Source organism: Cucurbita pepo, chromosome LG13, assembly GCF_002806865.2.
Source record: "Cucurbita pepo subsp. pepo cultivar mu-cu-16 chromosome LG13, ASM280686v2, whole genome shotgun sequence".
In the NCBI taxonomy this organism is placed as follows: Eukaryota; Viridiplantae; Streptophyta; class Magnoliopsida; order Cucurbitales; family Cucurbitaceae; genus Cucurbita; species Cucurbita pepo.
This window is the reverse complement of record NC_036650.1, coordinates 8,021,065-8,043,657: the sequence shown is the minus strand read 5'-3', so window position 1 is coordinate 8,043,657 and position 22,593 is coordinate 8,021,065. Positions and strand designations below refer to the sequence as shown.

The following is a 22,593-nucleotide window of genomic DNA, read 5'->3' as shown; positions in this document are numbered from 1 at the left end:
TGTTGCGGCGCCTGATTGAAGACGCTCACCTAGGCACTTCAAGAGGCGAACTGACCTCAGGTCGATTTGATTTGATAATTCAAGTTCATATCATCATCAGATGACAAAATAGCTCGTCAATTCTTCACACATTCATGGAACAAAACTTAATTCCGCTACCAGATTGTACATAATTCTATACACTTGACTGTACAGAGTTGAAAGATGAACTTGTTGACAAGAAAAAGCGATGAAAACTCAGTTACACAGAGAGGGAAGAACAAAACTAGTCATCATCTTCATCACCTTTAGGCAAAGAAGCCAAAGAGTTTGAAGGAGAGTTCTCATCAGTCACAGCACCAGTACTCTCATCATCCTGACTCTTAAAGAGAGACGAAAATGACAAAGGATTATTGGTGGAGCTTTCTTTCTTTAGGCCACTAATGGCTGTCATTGCAGCAACAATGCTTCTATATAAATCCTCACTTTCCTCCCCAAGATCTGAAGGCGTCTTAGCAGTAACAATTCTCGAGTTATCGAGTATTGGGTTCGGGTCAACTCGCAAGGCCGGTGTAGATTCAACCACTTCTTCTTCCAATGGGAAGAGTAGCTCTAGATTTGCCTCACATTGATGAACCAGGCTTGTGAGAAGTTCTGTTGTAAAGAAAGGTTGACGCACTACAAGTTGCATGTAAGGCAGACGCAACAGTTCACCCGTTCGTTTATCATACTTCTTGAGAATTTTTATTAGCCCTTTAAAGCCAAATTTGAAAACAATCAGTAAAAATGCTTGTGCCACTGCTATAACATGAACCAAAGACATTGATTGATGTATTGGTTTACCTGCAAAATTGAGGGAGCTGTAGTTTTTGAGAAGCACCATTCCTCCATGAATGGCAACGAAGTCCTTGCGAATGTTCATCATTTCTTCACTGAATTCATTCTCTGATGTGAAAACACCTCCCCTGCTGCTCTTTTCCTTGACATGATCAATTCTTTGCTTCAGCTCCTGCGCCAATTGAACTCGAGTATCGTTATACAGCTACAACTGCTGGAAACCTTTCTGATCTAGACACGAAATATAGCATCGTAAAAATGTAATCAAGAGCTACTCTGTACCATTTTGGCTTCAAAAGAACATAGTTTCAAACTTAGATACATAACTTGTTTGCTAATCTCAGTAGGATCTTTCTTCCGGAAATGGTTTTCAAATATTAATATTTGATCAGAAAACAGAAACAACATTGTTCCACTATGATGTTTCTGAAAGCAACAATTTAGATTCAAATACAATGATGAATGCTATCCTTCCCTGCACACATTACAGCAAATGAATATCTATCCAAATATTTTCTTTTGATAATCTTAACCATTCCACTTTAATTTCCTGGGCAGAATGATAAATGAAGAAATGATGAGCAGAGTGCATCCTTTTGTGCTTGGAATTGGTAACTGTAGTACTCAAGTGTCAAACAAATAATGTATTTTGTAGGTAGGCTGCTCGAGGGCTCCATAGGGCTTAGGGGAGGCTCTAAGGCGTAGTTCGTTCGAGAGAAACATCTCATATGGATGTACTTTGTAGGTAGGCTGCTTGAGGGCTCCATAGGGCTTAGGAAAGGCTCTAAGGCGTAGTTCGTTCAAGAGAAACATCTCATACCACACCCTGCAACAATTGCTTGTCAAGGATCTTGTAGGATCTTAATATCCTAAGTGGGATCTACCCACACTAATGACCACCAAACCAATCCAGCCTCAGAGACATATGACAAACCTTGATGACATACAACATTTCAACCTGCCTCTCATTGAAGATCAAACAAAACCCTTCCAGCCTCTTCCAGTGTCTTGTTTAATCATCAGTCAGTACGTACCAACTTAATGCTCATCAAATTGTCATATGACACAGCTTTTAATACCGTCTTCCGTAGTACTCAAGATTATTCAAAAGGTCAAATGCCCCGCGACAAAAGTAATAGCACAGTAAACCCAAATTAGATACACAGATTCCATAAATGTATTCATAAAACCAACACAGAAATCCAAGAAGAATCCCCCAAACAAAAACAAAAAAGGAGCAGCAAAAGCAAAAAAAGAACCTGAAACCGAATGACAAACTCTTCCTCTTTATCAACGTAAAAATCATTCAACTTCTCAAGCTCGTCATTGAGAATCCGAACGAACCAATCCTGAAGGTCCGCCAAAGAACCAGCACCAGTCTCACAGCGGCCGCGATTGGATTCCAAGGGCGTAGTATCGGTGGGATCGTCAAAGGAAACAGGGTGTTGTAGAGGAGGAAGAAGAAAATTAGGCGAATGGTCGGCGGGGAGATTGGGGTAGTGTTTGAGAAGCTTCTTGAGGGGTTTGTAACAGAGAAATTTGTCCCTCCACTCGGGGAGCGTCTGTTCCAGATGGGTCTTGAATTCCTTCCCAAATTTCATAGCCGGAAGCTCGAAAGATCGGGGTTGAAGATGGGGAGCAATGGAAAATTAAGGAGGAATGAGAAAGGGTTATTGAATTAGCGCTGGTTTAGAGTGAATTAGAGGGGAAATCGGTGGGGCAAGATGGAATCGGGAATAATCGAAAGTGGATGGAGAACAAAAAGATGGAAGATCGAATAAAATTGCTTGTTGTGCCGACGTCTTTGTCAGAATCCATTAATGTATTTTGTCATTGGATCTTATGCTCTCATGTTCTTAATTTAATGATTCAACTTGTGCGTCCCAAATTAATCATAATTTGCTATGTCAAAAGTTTATTATCCTCTAAAGATCATTTCTTTTTACCTCCACTATTTTCAAACTAAAATAAATACTTTTCATTATTCTTTCATATTGTTTTTGCTAAACGTTGTCAGCGATGAATGATGCATTCCCGGTAAAGTTGTGGAAGCTTTTTCATAACATACGCGTTTTTAAAACTATGAAACTGATACCGATATGTAATGAGGCTAAACGGATAATATCAATGGTGGGTTTGGACTATTACAAATGGTATTAGAGTCGTCAGTTACCAAACCAAATGGATAATACAATGATGGGTTTGGACTATTACAAATGGTATTAGAGTCGAGTCGCCAGTCACCAAACCGTGCAAAATATTGGTTAGTCTTTTCTATTTTTCTAATTTTTGTTGGATTTTTAGAAGAAAAAAAAAATTATTTAGAGCATTTCAAATGCAATCAAATGAAAATAATGCAAATTATTTGCAAAAGATTTAAATAAATACTATTATTAATTTGCGATTTTAGTTAATATGAATTTGATATTTGCCATTTTTAAAATTACAAAATTATATTGCCGTCTTTACTAAACATTTCATCACCACCGTCGATTTATGCGCGGTTGATCTTCTTTTGATTAGGGTTGAGCGGGAAGTTCCCCTGCAATGCCCTAATTTCACAGACCGCTGTATTTAAATGCCAGTGCCAATGTTCTAGCAGCATCGCTCGAGATCCAGTGGCTGAGGGGTTTATGCATGCTTAGTAGAAACAAGGTTCATTCTATACCTAAATTTCGTCAATGTTTCGTGCATCTCTAGTATGCACAGTCAATCTTCATGCCGAGTGTAAATGTCGGAAGTTTCGAGCTTTCTGATTCTGTCATTTCCGTTTCCTTTCTTTGTTTGCTTGGAAAGGGATGAACCATATGAATTTGTTTCATGTTTTTTTTTTAATAAAAAAATTGGTTGGTTGATTTAAACCGCGAAACCTGTTGGGTTTACAATCCTTTGTGTTGTGTTGAACCCCTGTTTTCGGTATGCTGGAGTTGATATCGGATTTCTTTTCTCTCGTGGTCATTTTCTACAGATTCTGTGAAAATAGATCTGTGTTAAGATTGAGAAGCATAGAATTTTATGTATGAATGTTTGCTTTTAGGTAGAGGATCTCTTTTGTGGTGAAATTTGGGGATTTCTGCACCAAAAAAAGTTTCTGAAAATATGTTTTGCGTGTATGCATTGGAAAGAACAATGATATATTTGTTGCCATTTAACTTCTTAGCACTGGTACTGAGGCTCCTTGATGATAACTGTCTTTTTGGTGCCTATTTTCGATGTGCTACAATACAAGGGATCCGCTTTGCAGCTTAAGCTTTTAAATGTATTTGCTGCCTGTAATGCCCTTACATTCACAAATGGCATTAAATATATCATCCAATGATTAAGATTTCTGCATGTTGTTTTGATATCTGGTAGCTCGACGGCTTATAATTAGTGTTTTTAGGATTGCAGCTCAAGGGGTCTTCTGTCAAGTGTTGCTTAAGATGGCTTATGCTTCTTGTGGGTCATAGTTTCTTTTATTACTGTATGCACCAATTATCATATAGATATTGATTACCACAAATTTGATTTCTTCCGGATATACATAAATTCTGTCTTTGAAGAAATCGGTAGCGTTTTATCATGTTCTGTCTCTTCTAGTAAAATTTGTTTCGACAGAAGTCTGTCAATAACTTTGCATGAGAGCCTCGTGGTTCTATGTTATTGAATATCCTGGGCCTTGTATAACCGTGCACACATCAAATATGGCATCCGCTTTGCAGCTGAATCAATAACATATTTCTGGTGCCTGTAAAGACATACTTTCTAAATGATATTAATGCCATCCTGGGGACAAGATGTCATCTGCCTTTAACCAAGTTCCCCTCGTTTAGGGGGCAGAATAGTTGGGTGGGAGGAAATGTGAGCACCTAGTATTTAAGTTTCAAAACTTAAAAGCTTACACGGAGAGATTGATCTGACTACTGTCCAGTTGCAACGCCATGAATGTAAATCATTTGTTGTTTGTTTAAGAAATACTTTTGAAACTTCAAAAAAAATTCAAAAGTACCTTTATTGTTTGTGTATGAACAAAAATAGTTAGTACCTTACTGTAAAAAACCTCTTTAAATTGTCTCTATAATTAGTGTATAGATGGAAGTTGTTTATTTATATTTCGTTTACCTTCTCTTCCATTTTTTTCTCAATTTCCATCTATGGCTTACCATATATTATCTTTTCTCAATTAATATATTGCTTGGACTTAACACTCTGAACGAGACATGTTGAAAAGGATGAGCTCCTATTAAGTTGCTGTCTGGTGAGGTCAGATGTTACAAGTTTCCAGTATTAAGGCATGGTTTGAGGAAGAGATGAACATGTGGCTGTAATTCCTTCTCGCATAAACTCTACATGCGATGGCATATATCCTTGTCTGAAAGGCAAGTGCTTTCCCTTCTTACACGGGAACCTTTGGAGCTCATTGTCTGATTTTGTGGCCCTCTATGTAAATAAGCTATATGCAGACTGACTTCAAACCATTATTTTGGTTCAGGTAAGGTCACTTCAGCTCTAGAATAAGAACAAACCACATTATTGTTCCTCAGAAGCTCTAATTTTTGAGCATTTATTCAATAGAGAAATCAAATGAAACCCAATTCAGGGGATGGATTTTTTGTTTGGAAGATAAATAAACGAAGTTCCTCTACTCAGAAGATAATACAAGTTCTGAATATTTAGTTCCACAGGCTTCCATGCTTGTATTTGCTGAATTTAATATGTGCAGCTGGTTGCAGAGGAGCCATGTGAGGTCTCATTATAAGGTGGAAATAAATGTAATTTGTAACTTTTAATAATAATGATGATGATGATGTAATAACTTTAAAACAAAAACAAAAGGTTACTTGTGATGATTTATATAACAAGCTTTAGCCCAATTGTACAGAAGCACATTTAAGTATGGCGGTTGAAGGACCGACATAGTTGGAGAAACTCTGAAGCATTTTCAATCAATTTATTACAGGTTTACGAGTTTGACACTTATGGAAGCAACTAGAATCTGCAAAGAGTTTGGTCCCTTCAATTCCACCATTTTTCCCTATTGAAACTCGCTGCTAAATTGGATGTTGAGCCTCACACATAAATTGGAACCCTTATTTTAGAACATTGAAGAATCAGAGGGAGAAGAATTGACCAAATTAAGAATGCTATTCCAGTAATTCTTGTTATCTTCATAATAATCTGTTCCACTCCCACTTCCATTTTCAGACTCATCTCCACCTCCATCAGATTGACTTCTTTCATCTGTGTTGTTTAGAAGAAGATTAGTGAAGCCTTCTTCAGCAATGCCATTATCACTTGTTCTCAATGATTCAGCTGTCCATGTTGCTTCAATCGACAATGTCATTTCATGAGATGTAAACGACATTGAATTCTCAAAACCCTCTTTGTATTCTGGTAATTGGCCTGGATTTCCAATTCCCTCTTCCTTCCACTCTCTTTCCCTCATTATTCCACCCTGATCACAGGAGCTTGAGCTTCCCACAAACTCAATCGTGGCTACTGAATTCTCCCCGACCCCGCCTCTCGCCATAATCGGCGGTACGTTCTCCAAGAAAGTCAACGTCGAGGTAGGAGATTCAAGGTCGCCACCAGTTCCACGGCCCAGGATGCCACTGTTTCCTTCGGTGGATCTAGACCACCCTGCGACGATATTTAGAAAAGGTTAAATGTATCATAATCCATCAACTTAAGCTTTTGGATTAATTGATAGTTTAAAACACGCACCATTGTTCCAAGCCTTTAACGCATCAAGCGATCGGGAAGCCAATGCGGGCAGCTCCGATTTGCTCAGAAGCGGAGCTGAGGTGGAAGTAGAAGATGAAGAAGCTGCAAAACAAGGAGGATTTGCAAGTTGTTGTAGTGAAGAATGTGCATTACTACGTAGCCTTGATTCTCTCACAAGCCTTGCCTCAGCTTCAAGCCGAGCACTTTCCCACTGAGCTATGTGGCTCAAATTAGCTACACTTTTTGACTGGCCATCACCGGTGAGCAAAGCGTCATTCTTGGGCTTGTGGGTTACTGGGTCAATTCCCATTTTAGCCAATCTTTTCTTAAGATGTGTATTCCAATAATTTTTTATCTCATTATCAGTTCTCTTGGGCAAGTGAGTGGCAATGGCCGACCACCTAAGAACCAGACAAACAAGGAACAACAACGAGGGTTTCAAGAAACAAACAAACTAGATAATAATAACATCATAGAACTTGCCAACACTTTGACAAGAGCTTTTTTGTTTTGTCTGTCTGACTACTAAAATGAGGGTTTTGAAGACAAATCTTCAGACCCCATTTCGTGTTCGTGCAGAAATTTGCTGGTCGTGTTGTGTTGAGAAAATTTCACGTGTCAGAAGACTCCTAATGTTAATCACACCATGAAAATCTGTGCACCTCATCCAAAAAAATTCAAGCTTTCCGGTTGAACAGAACTGGAAAATTTAGAAGGTTTTGTCTTTTCCAGTTCAAAAAGAGAACTACAAAGCCCCAAGGAGAGAAACTCGAAAGAAACAGTACCTGTTCCCTAAAAGAGCATGGAGTTGAATAACGGTCTGTTCTTCTTGCAAACTGAACTTGCCTCTCTTAATGTCAGGTCGAAGATAATTAATCCATCTCAGTCTACAGCTCTTGCCACATCTCTGGAGCCCTACAATCACATCCACCAACACAAAATTCCAAACCCTTCAAAATCATTAGCACATTACACAAGAAAAGTTAAGAAACCGTGAGGAAAAACCAAACAAAAACAACAAAATTTAGACCAGCTTTAGAAGGCAAGGCACGCCAGCTTCCATGGCCATGTTCTTTAATATAATCCAAAAGCTTTTGGTCTTCTTCAGGTGTCCATGGCCCTTTCTTCAACCCCACTTTGTCACAGCAAGGCGACCTTCCCATTTGCAGCAGTCTGTGTGAAGGCAGTGGGCAAAGGGATTATTTTGAGTGGAGAAAAATGGAGATGAGAGCTTTAAGATTGAAGGGGTTTGAAGAAGAGAGATAAAAGAGTGAGAAAAGAGGAGTGTGGTTTGTAAATGAAGAGATGGCGAGTGGCATAAATGGGGAGAGAATTAAATGCACACACAGATAAGAAAGAAAATTTAATTCTTTATTTTTGTGGTTATTAAGAGCCATCCATGCATTCTCTATTTCCTAATCAATCTCTCAACATTTATTCATTAACATAAAAAGCTGCCTAAATCTATAATTTTGTTCCTATTTTGTATATCACATTTTTAAGGTTTATATCTTCCTGTAATTCCTTTACCCTCATCATAACTTCTTTTAATAATATCTCAATTGTGTATACTTAACCTAACTTTTAATCAAATACTGCCTTTATATTGAATGAAGTAGTAGGTTGAAGGCAAATAAGTTCGTTCCATATTATATCAACAATAATTTATTAATTTATGTTAATTTTTTTAAGAGAAATTGTTAATAGATTTATTAAAAAAAAAAAAAATACTTACGAACACAAAGACTTCAAATTTAATAATTTTCAATAATAATTGAATCCTATTCAATAATATGCTCTTTTAATAATTATTGAGTAGGACTCAATTAATGTGGACTTCATTTTCCCACCCTACTAGCTAGCAAGCTCATTAAACAATAAAATTGATTGGGATTTCATAAGAGAGGGATTTCTATAAATATAGTTTTTTTGAAGAAAAAAAAATCAGATAAATCCTTCATTTTTATAACATTTTATATAATTAAAAATTATTATCATTTTAACAGTCGGTATTCAACAATTTTTATACTATATTTGTACGTAAAAGTTACATAAAACTTTAATTCAAGCAGCTTCTTTTAACACATGAAACTCAACCTCTACAACACTTGTGATGCAGCTAACGACGCCTTTTGGAAAGTAGTTCATTCAAAATTCTACAAGGCTAATCTGTTTATTGACAACAATTATTACGCAATAATTTCAATGAACTGACCTATTTCCAAATGTGCTCAACTTCGAAGAACACCCTTTGCTTCAACTCGGCTTTGACATGGGAGATATACCTGTTTGCTGGAAACATGTAAGTAAGCAAAGATTTGAAGCTAACTTGATGAGATGCTATTAATGATTGTTTGAAATAACAGATACCGACCATTGTGACTAGATAATGTATCGACTGCAGATACCCATTGACATGAGACATCCTTTCCAAGCTTCCATTAACAATTGGACATTCATGGAAGAATTCTTAGCCTTCAAAACACTGCATTGTCCATTATAATCTCCATATTACATACAAATCATTAATGATTGACATGTGAATTTAATAATATACTTAAAACGCAGCAGACAAAGAATTGACTGTATAAAGCACTGGAAGCGTTTCAAGAAAGAAAATGAAATTTCAAGAGTCCTAATAAAATAATCCTTCAACAAGAATTTTGCTTCACATTAATCACTTCAAAGATAATAATCCTTATTGTGTCCTAACGTTGCTGCAACTAATTAACTCAAGACAAGGCAATAGGTTAAGGCGACAAGAAAGTCAGAGTTTTACTCTGTTTCCCTTGCAAGTATTAAATGAATATGAGTAAAAGAAAAGGAGGGTACAATGGTCATTTTATGTCCAACTTTATAATCCTTTCACTGCCATAGCTTGTTTGTGTCCTACTTGTTCTCAAATTGTAACTGCAAAAATAAATGAGTGAGTAATGGAAGAAGCATGCACCTCAAAACTTGACCTTGCTAATGAGTCCAAACCCCACGTTTGGCAGCTAAATAAGTACACATTCAATACAACTTACGGATCCTTATTCATCTAATAGTGGCCTCAACTATGCTCTACTTTCAGAACTTCGCTTGAATCATCCGTTCTATATTCTCCACATTAAGAAAATGGTAAAAAGGGGCTCTAGTTCTTTAGGGGTTTCGGGAAATACATCCCCCAAGTATCCCTATAGTTCCACCTACCGTCATCAGCAATCCAGATCCGGCAAGCACTTCAATGGAAAAATGAGACCTGGGACGCTTCTTTCTATAAGTTTCTTACAATAGTGTGGTAAAGGTTACTTTCATAGCCTTCTGAATCAGGAAGTAATTTATGGATTATGGACTCCGAGCTTGTGAAGGTGGATCAAGAACGATTAGGGACAACAGAAGAGGGTGGGGGTCCATTAGAGAAAGGGAAAAAAAAAAAAAAAGTCCTTTTTGATTAGCTTAAATGCTTTGTTTATGAGGTGTGAGAAGCAGAGCTTCACAGATCCGGCATTCATATTGTGGACAAGACCGTGGGGACACCTAATTTACTACCATTTCATCACTGCCAACTTTAGCTTTGAATATGGTCCAACATAGAGTAAATACCCTAATAAATGTATACCATAACATTTATAAAAAAAGTATACAAGTCCACACATGCAATTTCTCTTAGAAATAAAAGAGACAGATCAAAGGCACAATAAAGAAACAAGAAAATAAAGGTGTAAGATCCTCAACCTCTGGTTTCCCTGACCTTGCATACTGAGTTGTATAACAGCTTAGAATTTTAGAATTTGAAGTCGCTGCCTCGAGTTCAGCTACTTCCCTCCTCTTCTCCATCCACACAACTAACCAAACAAATCAACGCCCGCATTAGATGTGTAAATCAACATTTAAGGCTGCTGATGTAAATAGCTGAACTTAGTAAGAAGTTAACCAGCGCAGATAATAAGAATTCATAGATATGAGATAGGTTAGTCACTAAATGTTACTTAAATTGAGATTTACAAGCGAGTAACAGATAGATGAATATTCTGGTACATAAAGGCACATTTTGGGTATTGGATATTTTCTTTGCCTATCCTTTCATTTATTTCTGTCCTAGTTGCTGATATACTCTGCAACATTGTCATTGTCAAAGCTTGAATGCTTTTGACAGGCTGTTTGATCTCTTACATCCACACAAAACTTCTTAATTTAAGCTACAGTAAACTCAAGCCATCAGCATAAATGTTTTGAGATTCATCGCACAAGCAGATAAACAATTGTGCTGTACAACCATTGGTCCATGTGAATAAGATACGATTATAACAACAAAGAGGATATCGATTGACCAAACTCATCTGTAATTCTTGGAGGAACCCTAGCATCGGTAATCTACTAATTAATACAACAATAGCCAAAATCATCTTCCAAATTTCAAATTCAAGATCTTCCATCAATGATATCGCGAATTTCGAATCCGAAAATATCAATTGTAAGACATTACCAGAATCTACGATCTTAATCCAAATCAATTAGCAAAGAATAAAAAACTTAAAAATTTGATAAAATCAACTTTACTTCAAGGTTAGGGTTTCTTGATTACCCTTTTTCCGCCCAGCCGATCGCAACGAGTTCTACGGGCTGCCCTCTATGGCGCGCCAAAACAGTTGAAAATCGAAATGAAATTAAATCTGAGAATTTCGGCCCATAAAAGTATTTAAACCGGCCCAACCAAATAGCCCAAATAATTATTAAAAACAAATCTTATAATATATATATATATATATATATATAATATAATATAATTACCAAAATTGCAAAAGAGTCCTTGCAGTTTTGTTAATTTACATAAAAAAAAATAGTAAATAATAGAAACAGAAAAATTAAAAAAGATTATTAATTAATTAATATTATTTTCCGAAAATATTACTCTTTTGATTTTCCCACTTATTTCAATTGGGCAAATTAATAAATTTAACGTAACTAAACATTTTAGGACCTAACCATTTATAGATTTATAGGTTATTTAATCTTATTTATTTTCGGTATAATCAAATCATTAATCATAATAATTTTTTTAAAAGTAAAAAAAAAATAATAATAATAAAGTCAATGGCAAATAAACGCTAAATGATAATAATTATTTAAAATGGCTACACGATAAATACCTTCTCCTAAATTATCAAATATATATATACATATATAGTGGAGGACATTTATGTAGGGATTAATTGGTAATTAACAACATTCCGTAGGGTGGTTATGGTCATTTCCTCCATATATTTTTAATAACTCAATACCTACTTTAATTGGTATAAATTTTGGTACCTTTCAACTTTTATTTCTTAAAATTAAGTATTTTTGTATTTTTTTTATTTTATCAAATTAAACTTTAAATTCAAATAAATAACCTAAAATTCGACTAATAAACTATACAAAATTTGACCGCGCCCTTCACTAAGTACAAACGAATATTTAATTTGGGAAGGAATACATTCTTTTATTATTATTATTATTATTATTATTATTATTATTATTATTATTATTATTATTATTATTATAGAAAAAAAAATTGTGGTGAGATGGTAGCATCACCAACCAAATGTTTGTTTTGAGTGATGACAAAAATGGGGAATAATCGTTAGGCTGAGGCAGATATTTATTTGATTTTTCCATTTTTCTAATTTTTAATAAATTATATTCTAATTTTAAATTTTTAAAACTCTCGTAGGAAAAATATTAATCTCATACGCAAGTAATTGAAAGATATCCATCTCCATCCCTACAAAAATCTTCCTTAAAAAAATTTAAAAATAAAATTAATAAATCCAAATTTATATTTAGTAGTGATAGATGGACACGACTCTCTTGTCCACTTTGAGCATAAACTCTTATAGATTTGCTTTGAGTTTCCCCAAGAGGTCTCGTAACAATGGAGAAGATATTTCTTGATTATAAACTCATGATCATTTCCTAAATTAGCCGATGTGGGACTTTGATCATCCAACAAGTAGAAATACGTTATTACTTTAATATGTTAAATATGAAATGAATTATTTATTAAGAGATTTAAATACGTAGATTCTTTGACTTTTATATTTTCCCTTTTATCCTTTATTTTTATTTTTTTTAGTTTGTAATCGACTTTCAAAATTCTAATTTTACTCGGTCTAATTTTTATTAAACTTTATGTAACTTTTAGTGAGATTTATAAAGTCGTTTCGTACCTAACAACTTAAAAGTTATTCTAACATTGTTTATCGTCCAAATGTCGTATCTCAAAGCTATTATAAAAGTATTGTGCTTAAGAAAGTAGGAGTTTAACAATTAAAGAGGATGCTTACGAAAAGTTCGGGAATCAAAATCAAAACTGAAATGAATATGGTTTTATGACCGAATGATGTTTATAATAATAAATAATCAAAGATGTATATCGTGAACGAATCTCCATATTCGGGTTTAGTTCCGTTCTAATTGTATGGTACCGTGTCAAAATTACTTCAAAGGTCAAAGTTAAAAAAAAAAAAAAATCAAACTTAGAGTCGAGCAACTTCAAAATCTACCTATTCCGGAGAAAAACAAATTGTACCCTTTGTAAGAAAAATTCTTACACTTTTACCTTTATGGTAGATTTTTATCATAATTAATAAAATCGGAGTAGACTTACGTTAACTAATTAAGAACATCATAAATTCATAAATAAAATAATGTCACGAGAGTTTATGCTCAAAGTGGACTATATCATATTATTAAGGAGGTCCGTGGTTACTAACATGACATCAAAGACATGTCATTGTGTTGAATAAACGGTGTACTTTGTTCAGGAGCTCCAGAAAATAAGACGAGCCTCAATTAAGGGGAGGTTGTTCGAGGAGTCGATACTGAAACAAAAACAAAAGGTTGGTGCATTAAATTAAGACGGTGTTGCATCATAGTACATCTAAATTTAGGTGATCTACGACATTTCTTTGGATTATTGAGATTTGGATATACAAGTATATTTGGAATCACATGACTATTAGACCCCTTCAAAACAAAACAAAATAGGTTTTTTGCTATGATCATATATCATAATGTATATGAACTCAAATTTAAATTCTCCCAATCATTTTAATGATCAAGAAGGAGACATCAATAATTCCAGAGACTTTCAAGGTCAATTGGATCACCAGAAGGCGATGATGGGTTATGATGATCTTCCTCCATCGTTCCAATTCCGCGCCCAAAACCTGTAATCTCCACTTTTGGATTCATCAACTCACTTGCCGTTTGATTCTCAACCAACATTCTCACAACGCTGTTTCCGGGCATCCAAACAGATGGCGGCGAAGGGTTGGGGAAATGGAACGCCGGCGGTGTAGGGTTGAAATTGTAAGCCCTGTCGGATGTATTGGAGAAGCAGGTCACGCGTGGTGGACGTTCCATGGCGGAGTAGGGCGTTTGGGAATGGGAATATTCCATTAGCGGCGGCAGAGCGGTGGAGCTCTGTGGTGGTTTCTCCCCGGCGCTCTTGTTGAAGATTCGGCAGATAACCCATTCGTTCTGTGAAGGAATAAACTCATAAAAACAGAGAGAAACAGAGCGAAACAGAGAGAAACAGAGCAAAACAGAGAGAAACAGAGCGAAACAGAGAGAAAGAATAGAACCTTAGAAAGGGGGAATTTTGGTGCTAAACGATACTCGTGCATAACCCAATTAGATTTATGGCCTTTTGGGGCTCTTCCAGTGTAAAAAACCAAAGTTTTCTTCATACCCACAATTCTTTTTGCTCTGAAAATCTCTTTATCTTTGCCAGTGGCCTTCCAATACCCAGAATCGGTAGCTCTGTTCGTCCGCAGCCCAGTGGGGTACTTCCTGTCCTTGACGCAGAAGAAGTACCACTCCTTTTCCCCCATTTTGGCTCTCCCTAATAACATAAAAGACTGTAAGTTGAGTGAATTAGGATTGAGATGAGTATAAGTGATGAGATACCAGGCAAGTCCCAGGGCTCTGATTTGTTCAAATCGGCCTCCCCGATGGCTACGGCGGTGAAGTTGGTGTTGAGGACCTTGGGGGAGAGGTAGTGGGTGATGAGCTCCTCGTCCGTCGGATGGAATCGGAATCCCGGCGGCAGTTCTATCTGCTCGTCCATTATTGAATTCATATGAACACACACACACATGAATTTGGGGATATTATTGGAATCCAGAGGTTGAACAAAAACCATGCCTTTATTTATACCTGCTGCCAAACACATCTTTCCTCCATTTATTTTTTATTTTTTATAAATATTGTAAATTGTCGTCATCATCAGCGTCAGCATATGGATTCTATCTTTAATTTTACCCAACAAAGAATAGGATAAAACCTATTAAAATTGTAATGAACCCATCTATTAATGCCCGAGTCGGTCACAACACGACTTGGCGACTCGAGGCCAACCCACGCTAAGGGGAAAAAAAAAGTCGAGCTTGTGAGAACTAAGTCGAGGCTTAGAAATTTACCATCCATATTAAGTTGAAGCATTGTTAATACTAACTATTAAGACCAAAACTATTTATTTGATAATAATAATAATTGTGGGTAGGCTAAGGATATTAATTGAGTATATTAATCTAAAACACGAGAGCGTTGACTTTTTCATTAGAGTAGTGTGACTCAGTGAGTTACTAGCTACATCATCAACTTTACGGTAATAATGGTATTGATCGTAACCATATGATCATCACATTTAACTTATATATAAATGATCTTATGAGATTGATCAGTAGGTGAAGAGACTGAATTTGATTGCATGGTGTTAGTTGTTATTTAATTTATTAAATAACGTTATAATCTTATATTTAATGATTTTCATTAGAGGTTAACTTTTTTTTTTTTTCTTATTTTACTTTTAAAAATAATAGGAAGAACTATTAGCATCTAATCCTCTGAATTTGAACATATGATTGAGCTACCAAAAAAAGAAGGTAGATCTTGTACTAACTTTTTATCAAAATTATACTGTTTTCATTCGGTTACGTCCATCAAATTATATATACAATGAAAAACGATATTAATGAAATTATTGGAATATATATATATATATATATTTTTTGCATGTGCGGCCATTTAGTTGTGAAGTTTGGTCACATGCACAATGACGATGAGCAATAATTGAGTTCAGAATTAATATATATACAATAAAACTTTGAAATTTTTACACCAATTCTATTTTAATGCTTATATTTTAAATACTACATCCTCCCTAAATTTTTGTAAACATTTGTTTTAGTCTTTACATTAAATTATTTTTTTAAAATTTAATATATTTGACTTACAATCTATCATGATTAAAGGATTCAAATATATTAGAAATAAAATTAAAATTTTCAAAAATGTTGATGAAAATATTTTAAAATGAAATATTTAATTCTCACACTTCCAAAAAAATACTTTCTATAATCCTGGTGTACGGACACTGTGTTAAAAAAATGACATTAGATTCGTAAAGATATTTAATTAAATTAAAGAAACGAGTGCACTAAACTTATTAATATACATATATAGACATTAAATTAAACATAACTACCCTTTTAACTTTTTATCTGTTATTTTATTTTATTATTATACAATTTTTTAAAGTTTGATTTTTGGGACTTACCAATTAGGGAACGGAAACATAATAAAATTTACTCATTTTTTATACATGAAAATTATATGAGAAGCTTAGTTCGAGGCTTGAATAAGTGACATCTCCTCTTGCTAGCTTAATTTATAGTTTTTTTTTGTCATAAATTAATTGATCATGCAACTACCGAGATAAAACAAACTTTTAACTCAATTATCAATGCAAATAAATCGCAAATAATCAATTTACTTCTAAGAATTATATCTTTTAATAAAACTTGTTTGTAGGTGTATAATAATGCAACTCTATGTCTAAAGTAAACTATTCTATAAGGTCTCATTAGCACGTAGTAACACAGTAATAATTTGAAGTTCATATTAATATTTGTTTTAAAAAAAAAAAAATTCCTTCTCTCCCAATCACTTATAAATTAAGGTTCCCTCAAACCATTGTTGGGGTTGGGAAGATCATGAAGTTTGGGTTTCAAATATTAAATTGAAAAATAAACTACAATAAAATGAACGAACAATTAAAAAAAAAAAAGCATATAATAAGACCAGAACAATTCAAAGAAATGCATATAATAAGACCAGCACCGTTCAAAGTTTATAAGAACGTAAAAAACAGCCAACAAACCCAACTAAGTTATCCAACTAGGGCTTTTTGAAATGCCCAAGTGGGAGTAGGAGCACTTGCTTTGATACAGGTAGATTAAGTTTTGAATTCTAGAGGCTTTTATTTTATTCATTATTAGGCTGCAACCATACAGAATAAGAATGTAACGTCCAACTGAACTAGGGTGAGCTAACTTATTTTCTTCGCTTTTAAAAACATAGATTTCACGGCCATATACACATCAGAAACTGCCACACAATTTTCTACATTAAAATGGATTTAAAGAATAGAATGACGAGAGTTGTATAAAATTTAAATAGAAAAATACAAACATTCCCCCATTTACCTCAACTATCAATTCAATCTTCTCGTCCAAGCCTGCTCTATTCTTGCCATCAGCTCCAAACTAACCTTCGAATTGTTTGTGGTCAGGCCACAGGTTAAGAGGCCCCAAAATGAAGCAACCATTTGATTTGAAGACAACTCTTCACAGCTCGAAGAACTCGGTTTCGTTCCAAACATTAACAATCTGTACGAGCAGTTTACCTAAAACATTCATTTTCTAAAACCTTCCAAGGTCAAAAAGAGTATAAAACTCCAGTTGCATTCAGCAACAGCTAATAATATTACTTCCAGCTGCCAAGTTTCCATGCAAGGACCAGAGACTCAGAGCACAGGCCATCTCTAGGGTCAGAAAATGTTATATCCTTGCACAGAGGAAGGGTGTACTTTTTTGAGGTACCAACAATACAAGTAACCTGGCACAGATGTTTAGGCTTGACCTCATAGCTATGTTCACAGAAAAAATCCTTTTGAAGATAAAATACTGTAAATCCAAAATAATATAAGAAACAAAAAAACCTGCAAGGCATTATGAGTTCTACAAAAACTTGCCTGACCACTATAAACAATGAACAAACCAATGCATTTTCAAACTATAGCGGACCAAGCTTGCCCTGTCAAGTATAGAATGGCCACTGGCTGGCTGGCCTTAATATTGCCTCTTCACTTACTGGTTAATAAACCAAAACAGCATTCATATTTAAGCACATATTATTTCCAGATTCAGTGTTTAATGAATATAGCAAAAAGAATAAGAAATCAAACTGACCCCTTTCCTTTTGTTTTCTTACCTGCTCAAACCATATTCTTTTTTGATAACTCAATATTTCCGATGACCCACTCTCACAAACCCGAAGGCACCCGCACCCACCCCAAGGCCAAGACCCAAAACATTGAGGGTTTTTCTTATTAAGCTCACTAAAGGTTCCAACCTGAGGCTTGATAACAAACCTTTTTCTTTTTCAGAAATTAGAGTCTTAAAGTAGGAATGTTTTAGCGCCATAAAAATGAATGTCCATTGGGGTTGCAAGAGAGCAGAGTGCGACATTTAATCCCAGCACATTTAGGAGACGATGCAGAATAGGGTGCACTCGAGGGTAAAAAGGAAAAAATAAAACAGAATTTTGAGGAGATAATGAGTGCACATCATGAGGTTCTAATCAAATCTTATAGCAGTAAACCACACAAAACGAAAACTTTGGAAGTCAACACGGTTTCATAGTTCAATCTTTGAGAAGGAAAAACAACAAAAAACCAAGGCATTTCGGCTAGTAGGTTATTAGGAGCTCAAGATCTTATGCAAGGTCATCTTGGTATGTGGATGAGTTAAAATTAAGAGCGACAAGATCTTCAGGCATGGTCCATCTAAAGGTAGCATCAAGGTGGGCCATGAATATGTCAAACACTGGTTCATCTGGTCTTCAGGTTAAGGCAGTAGGCTGGCCTCAGGCTTCATAAATCTCAGCTGTTTTAATGGGAAGGGAAAGGCAAGGGGAAAATAACTGTATCAGAATTTTGAGCAGAGGGAGACCGGATAGCTTATTTTTATCAAACTATCAATTGTCAGTGGTGTGTTGGCGAATGTTCTAAACAGGTAAAAGTTATCTTTTCTTCCGTATTTTCTCTCTTTAATCCTGCCCCAAGGGAGACGAAATAGCATACCTGTAAATAATGACCACCAAAATCTAGGAATAGTTTCTCCTCCGAGAAACATTGCCATGTCCAGAAACCCTGAAGAAAAAGTGAACACATGATTACTACCCCTTTTTTTTTTTTTTTTNTCAATCCAATTCATTTCATTTAGAAAGATTTACAAGATTTCTGGAAAAAAAAAAAATACAGGAACAAAACCTACGTACATCTAATTTGACCAAATAACAAATGAGTGCATCGACTGAGCAAAGTCAACCATTCTTCCTTTCAAGATTAACACCACTAAATGAAGAAGAAAAGAATAATTTACCCTGAACTACCACTTCGTCCCATGGAAAAGCTTCCATAGGCCCCATAAGCACTACCACCACCACCAATCTACAAAGGAAAAGCTTGGCTTCAGTTGCAAATTAGAAATCTCGGCATTAAATTTGGATCAATTGTAGGTAAATGATCATGGCGAGAAAAAAAAAAAGAAAAAAAAGAAAAAAAATCTTCGCTTAAAGGTGCACAACTGAAACAATTTCAAAACCTTATCTGCAAATTAGCCTTCTAAAAGCAGAAGGATACATTTTCACCATCTCTAAAATTAGACATGTCAATTTCAAAACCTTATCTGCAAATTAGCCTTCTAAAAGCAGAAGGATACATTTTCACCATCTCTAAAATTAGACATGTCAAGGTTAATATACGTACCTGTGAGCCACTGTAACTTCCATAACCATCACCAGCAGCCAAATCCGTGAAACCCCCATAACTACTAGAATAAGAATGCCCACGCCCATGTCTTTTGCCTTCTCTACCATCATATAGACTTTCTGAACCATCAGCTGATAGAGGAAGATACGGCAGAACAGGCAGAACAGCTGAGAGAGCACCCTCTCTATCAAAAAGGTTGGCTCTCAACCTGGTCACTATATGAACAAGAGCCTCCTTGGCAACATCAAGATCCCCGGATATCTAATCAGAAAAACAATACAATTAACCGAACGCAAACACAAGCAATACGAAATACAAGGGAGAGTTCATCATAACAGGAAAATTAATATAAATCAATTAACAGCCACTACCTGCACCATTTCATCATCTTCCAAGGCAACCTTGGGGAGGTTTTCCTTTGACAGTATTCGAATATTAGCTTTGGTGAGCCTTCTCAACTCGGTAATGATAGCTCCACCTTTACCAATTAGGCAACCAATTCGTGAGGTAGGCACAAGCAGACGGGTTGTGAATGAAATAATTCCAGAATCTCTTTCTACTTTCTCACTGCACCTTGGTTGCAAGCGCAATGCAGCTTCCAGCGTGGGAGAATATGAATCTTCAAAGAACTGAAACAGTATACAATAAAACTGTCAGAAGTATGATCCACAGCCAACAATAGACAAAGTTATAAAAGCTTAGATTAGACCTCCTTTGATGATATATTTATCAAACAATCATCTTCAGTAGCTGAACTATCAACTTTTATGGCAGCCTTAGTCTCCTGTCTAATCTGATTGATTACAGCTCCACCTTTGCCAATGACACCTCCAATGTTTTCGGTTGGACATATCAATCGAAGAGAAAATTCTTTTGAAGATAATTCTTCCCTTGGAGCTGAATATAAAGACCTGGACCAATTACCACTGTCCCCTTTATAACCTCCATATGGACTGACCAAAGGAGCTAAACCCATAATTGGAGCACCATGTGTTGAAGCCACAAGCGAACCACCAGAAGGATATACACCAGGTATGGCAGAAGCAAGTAGATGCTGAGATCGTGAAGGATTTTCATGCAGTCGAGATGCAATCTGGTATAAGGCTTTCTCCACAATCGGGGGTTCACCAGATATCTGAAACGCAACTAAATTAAAATGCTACAACAGAAAAAAAAAGCATGAACTTAAAAAAACTCAGAAATGCAAACAATAAAATTTAGTGAAAGCCATCCACTTACCTGCACAAGTTCATCAGAACTCAGAGCACAACGGGGTAAATGATCATCCTTAAGAATGCGAATCAGGGCCCCAGTCTCAGTGCGAATATTCTGGACAATCTGCCCACCTTTCCCAATAATACAACCAATTTGATCAGAGGGTACAAGAAGTCTAGCTGTAACCTGGTGACTTCCTACTTCAGATTCCTCGCCCATTAGGTCATCGGCCACAACTCTATGGTGGACTTTGAACAAAGCCTGCTGAGCTGGAGAACTATAATCACTACTTTCTTCCAAAGCATTAGCCTCATTGCTTGCGCTGTAGATTGTTATGACACGCTCATCAGATCCAGGCACTGTTTCTCCAATTCTAATCTTTGATTTAGTATCTATCCTTAACTGCTTCACTATCTCACCTCCCCTTCCAATAACACTTCCAATCTTTTTAACAGGGCACAAATACCGGTAAACAGTATCTTCTGGATCTATGATAAACTGGTCCCGGTCCTCACCGTGACTTCTTCTTTTGTTCCCTCCATTTTCAGAATAATCGGACTGAGAACGATTACGTTTTCCGTAACTATTCCTCTGACCAGCCATGAACTTAAAAACTGGTTATATCTGTCTACACACATAAAAAAACGGAAGGGGAAAATAAAAAGTATTAAAGTCGTGAGTAAACCAGAAATTAAAAGACAACAGAGAACACAAACAGCCATAACATATCCCAGCTAAATCATAATTTGAACATATATGCTACACATCACATGTGCGTAAAACACACCACAAGAAAATGGTCCAATATCAGTAATAATACACATCTAAAGAAGCAGCTTGCTCAGTAAAAATCTCAAAAAACTCAAGTTTCAGGCCAATAATAAGAAAAGAGAACCAGTTATAGCATAAATATATTAGTTAATACTAGGTTTATACCATAAACCGGTATTAAATGTTAACCCCATACTGCACAACAAGACGGCTGGTTGTAACAAAACTCTAGGAAATAGGAAACAATATATTCAAGGAATTACGCAAGATTGTAGGTCGCCACTTTCATGACAGAAATTCGTTTTCTTTCTGCAGGAACGACAATTTCTAGCCTTCTTTCGACGTCTATAAGAAACTTTGTTCCCGAGCAGTTCTCTTGTTAAATTAGCGAAAAGCAGGAAAACAATTTAGGAAAAAGTAAAACTAACCAACTGCAACAGGATATAAGAAAACGAGTTTAGATCTCGATTCGTCCGCACCATCAGTGCCGCGTAATTACAGCGAGACAATGAATACAACCATAACGCAAAAGGATCGCAGAATTGAGCAACAACGAATGAAACAATCGGTACCGAAAACAGAATCCAAAATCCGGAACAGGAAAGACGTAGAAATTATGAAATTTACAAGCTAAAGATAATGAATCAACCTGAAAATTGTCAGATAATGAAGAAAAACGAGGGCAATGGGAGGCGAAGACCGATTGCGCGCAATCGAGAGTTTTAGGAACGATCGTTGATTCTCGGGACTTGCTTTCTGTGACGGAGTCTAGGGTTTTGATTTTACTTTCGCTAAATTGCACTTTGCCACGAAAATATTTGGAATTGATTTTCTTTCGCAACTAATTTTAGCTAATCTACCTGTATTTTAATAAAAATAAGAATATAAAACCCTAATTTTAATTAAAGTATAAATTAACCATTAAATAATTTTAATAAAAATTATATTTAATTGCTATTCTTCTTTGAACTTTTATTAATTTTGTACCATACATATATATATATATATACACATAATTAAATGGAATTATATGAAAGTTTTGATTAATTTATATCTTAAAAAGTTGTAAATCAATAATATTTTGATTAATTTGATTGTTTAAACTGTCTAGTTGGCATTCAATTTTCAATTATTAAAATTAATAGAATGGTCCAATCTTGATTTAAAAAATAAATAAATAAATAATCAAATCAATTCGATCAGACATATAACATCTATAGTTTTAA

General features: G+C 35.4%; 4 protein-coding genes and 1 long non-coding RNA gene across 11 annotated transcripts; 1 reads left to right on the top strand and 4 right to left on the bottom strand.

Moving 5' to 3' along the window:
* Nucleotides 1-101: 101 nt before the first annotated feature.
* On the bottom strand, nucleotides 102-2,642 carry LOC111808061 (SPX domain-containing protein 4-like). The gene is made up of 3 exons (XM_023693846.1): nucleotides 2,076-2,642; nucleotides 823-988; nucleotides 102-732 (listed from the first exon to the last, which is right to left on the bottom strand). Exons 1-3 carry the CDS (start codon nucleotides 2,415-2,417, stop codon nucleotides 266-268), a joined length of 975 nt encoding a protein of 324 aa, XP_023549614.1. The 5' UTR covers nucleotides 2,418-2,642; the 3' UTR covers nucleotides 102-265.
* A 672-nt stretch (nucleotides 2,643-3,314) lies between these two features.
* Nucleotides 3,315-5,452, top strand: LOC111808602. Its single transcript, XR_002817102.1, has 2 exons — nucleotides 3,315-3,471; nucleotides 5,027-5,452. It is a non-coding gene; the product is annotated as an uncharacterized LOC111808602 (long non-coding RNA).
* A 160-nt stretch (nucleotides 5,453-5,612) lies between these two features.
* LOC111808600 (transcription factor MYB16-like) lies at nucleotides 5,613-11,157 on the bottom strand. Of its 6 annotated transcripts, none has more exons than XM_023694684.1 (8): nucleotides 11,087-11,157; nucleotides 10,237-10,346; nucleotides 8,894-9,004; nucleotides 8,735-8,811; nucleotides 7,550-7,692; nucleotides 7,305-7,434; nucleotides 6,520-6,920; nucleotides 5,613-6,435 (listed from the first exon to the last, which is right to left on the bottom strand). In XM_023694684.1, exons 5-8 carry the CDS (start codon nucleotides 7,680-7,682, stop codon nucleotides 5,891-5,893), a joined length of 1,209 nt encoding a protein of 402 aa, XP_023550452.1. In that variant the 5' UTR covers nucleotides 7,683-7,692; nucleotides 8,735-8,811; nucleotides 8,894-9,004; nucleotides 10,237-10,346; nucleotides 11,087-11,157; the 3' UTR covers nucleotides 5,613-5,890. The 6 variants fall into 6 exon arrangements, with proteins under 6 accessions (XP_023550452.1, XP_023550453.1, XP_023550455.1 ...); XM_023694685.1 differs by having other exon boundaries at nucleotides 8,735-8,804; XM_023694687.1 differs by having other exon boundaries at nucleotides 10,253-10,346.
* A 2,208-nt stretch (nucleotides 11,158-13,365) lies between these two features.
* On the bottom strand, nucleotides 13,366-14,653 carry LOC111809052 (NAC domain-containing protein 79-like). Its single transcript, XM_023695379.1, has 3 exons — nucleotides 14,455-14,653; nucleotides 14,130-14,389; nucleotides 13,366-14,025 (listed from the first exon to the last, which is right to left on the bottom strand). Exons 1-3 carry the CDS (start codon nucleotides 14,642-14,644, stop codon nucleotides 13,615-13,617), a joined length of 861 nt encoding a protein of 286 aa, XP_023551147.1. The 5' UTR covers nucleotides 14,645-14,653; the 3' UTR covers nucleotides 13,366-13,614.
* Nucleotides 14,654-16,926: 2,273 nt separating this feature from the next.
* Nucleotides 16,927-22,214, bottom strand: LOC111808476 (KH domain-containing protein HEN4-like). Of its 2 annotated transcripts, XM_023694476.1 has the most exons (8): nucleotides 22,017-22,214; nucleotides 20,621-21,224; nucleotides 20,091-20,516; nucleotides 19,753-20,010; nucleotides 19,379-19,642; nucleotides 18,993-19,060; nucleotides 18,692-18,760; nucleotides 16,927-18,494 (listed from the first exon to the last, which is right to left on the bottom strand). In XM_023694476.1, the coding sequence occupies exons 2-7, from the start codon at nucleotides 21,197-21,199 to the stop codon at nucleotides 18,715-18,717; spliced, it is 1,641 nt and encodes a 546-aa protein (XP_023550244.1). In that variant the 5' UTR covers nucleotides 21,200-21,224; nucleotides 22,017-22,214; the 3' UTR covers nucleotides 16,927-18,494; nucleotides 18,692-18,714. The 2 variants fall into 2 exon arrangements, with proteins under 2 accessions (XP_023550244.1, XP_023550245.1); XM_023694477.1 differs by having other exon boundaries at nucleotides 16,927-18,760; nucleotides 20,621-21,220.
* Nucleotides 22,215-22,593: the final 379 nt, after the last annotated feature.

Excerpts from the sequence above, each read along its gene's own strand:
- LOC111808061 (XM_023693846.1), bottom strand. The coding sequence starts at position 2,417 with ATGAAATTTGGGAAGGAATTCAAGACCCATCTGGAACAGACGCTCCCC. Across the intron at positions 989-2,075 it reads AGTTTGTCATTCGGTTTCAG|GAGCTGAAGCAAAGAATTGA; the intron begins GTTCTTTTTTTG and ends CAATTGGCGCAG. Across the intron at positions 733-822 it reads CAGCTCCCTCAATTTTGCAG|GGCTAATAAAAATTCTCAAG; the intron begins GTAAACCAATAC and ends TTGGCTTTAAAG.
- LOC111808476 (XM_023694476.1), bottom strand. The coding sequence starts at position 21,199 with ATGGCTGGTCAGAGGAATAGTTACGGAAAACGTAATCGTTCTCAGTCC. Across the intron at positions 20,011-20,090 it reads TAAATATATCATCAAAGGAG|TTCTTTGAAGATTCATATTC; the intron begins GTCTAATCTAAG and ends ATACTGTTTCAG. Across the intron at positions 19,061-19,378 it reads GAAGTTACAGTGGCTCACAG|ATTGGTGGTGGTGGTAGTGC; the intron begins GTACGTATATTA and ends TTTCCTTTGTAG.
- LOC111809052 (XM_023695379.1), bottom strand. The coding sequence starts at position 14,644 with ATGTGTGTGTGTGTTCATATGAATTCAATAATGGACGAGCAGATAGAA. Across the intron at positions 14,390-14,454 it reads AGAGCCCTGGGACTTGCCTG|GGAGAGCCAAAATGGGGGAA; the intron begins GTATCTCATCAC and ends TTATGTTATTAG. Across the intron at positions 14,026-14,129 it reads CAAAATTCCCCCTTTCTAAG|AACGAATGGGTTATCTGCCG; the intron begins GTTCTATTCTTT and ends ATTCCTTCACAG.
- LOC111808600 (XM_023694684.1), bottom strand. The coding sequence starts at position 7,682 with ATGGGAAGGTCGCCTTGCTGTGACAAAGTGGGGTTGAAGAAAGGGCCA. Across the intron at positions 7,435-7,549 it reads TGCCTTGCCTTCTAAAGCTG|GGCTCCAGAGATGTGGCAAG; the intron begins GTCTAAATTTTG and ends ATGTGATTGTAG. Across the intron at positions 6,436-6,519 it reads GTTAAAGGCTTGGAACAATG|GGTGGTCTAGATCCACCGAA; the intron begins GTGCGTGTTTTA and ends ATATCGTCGCAG.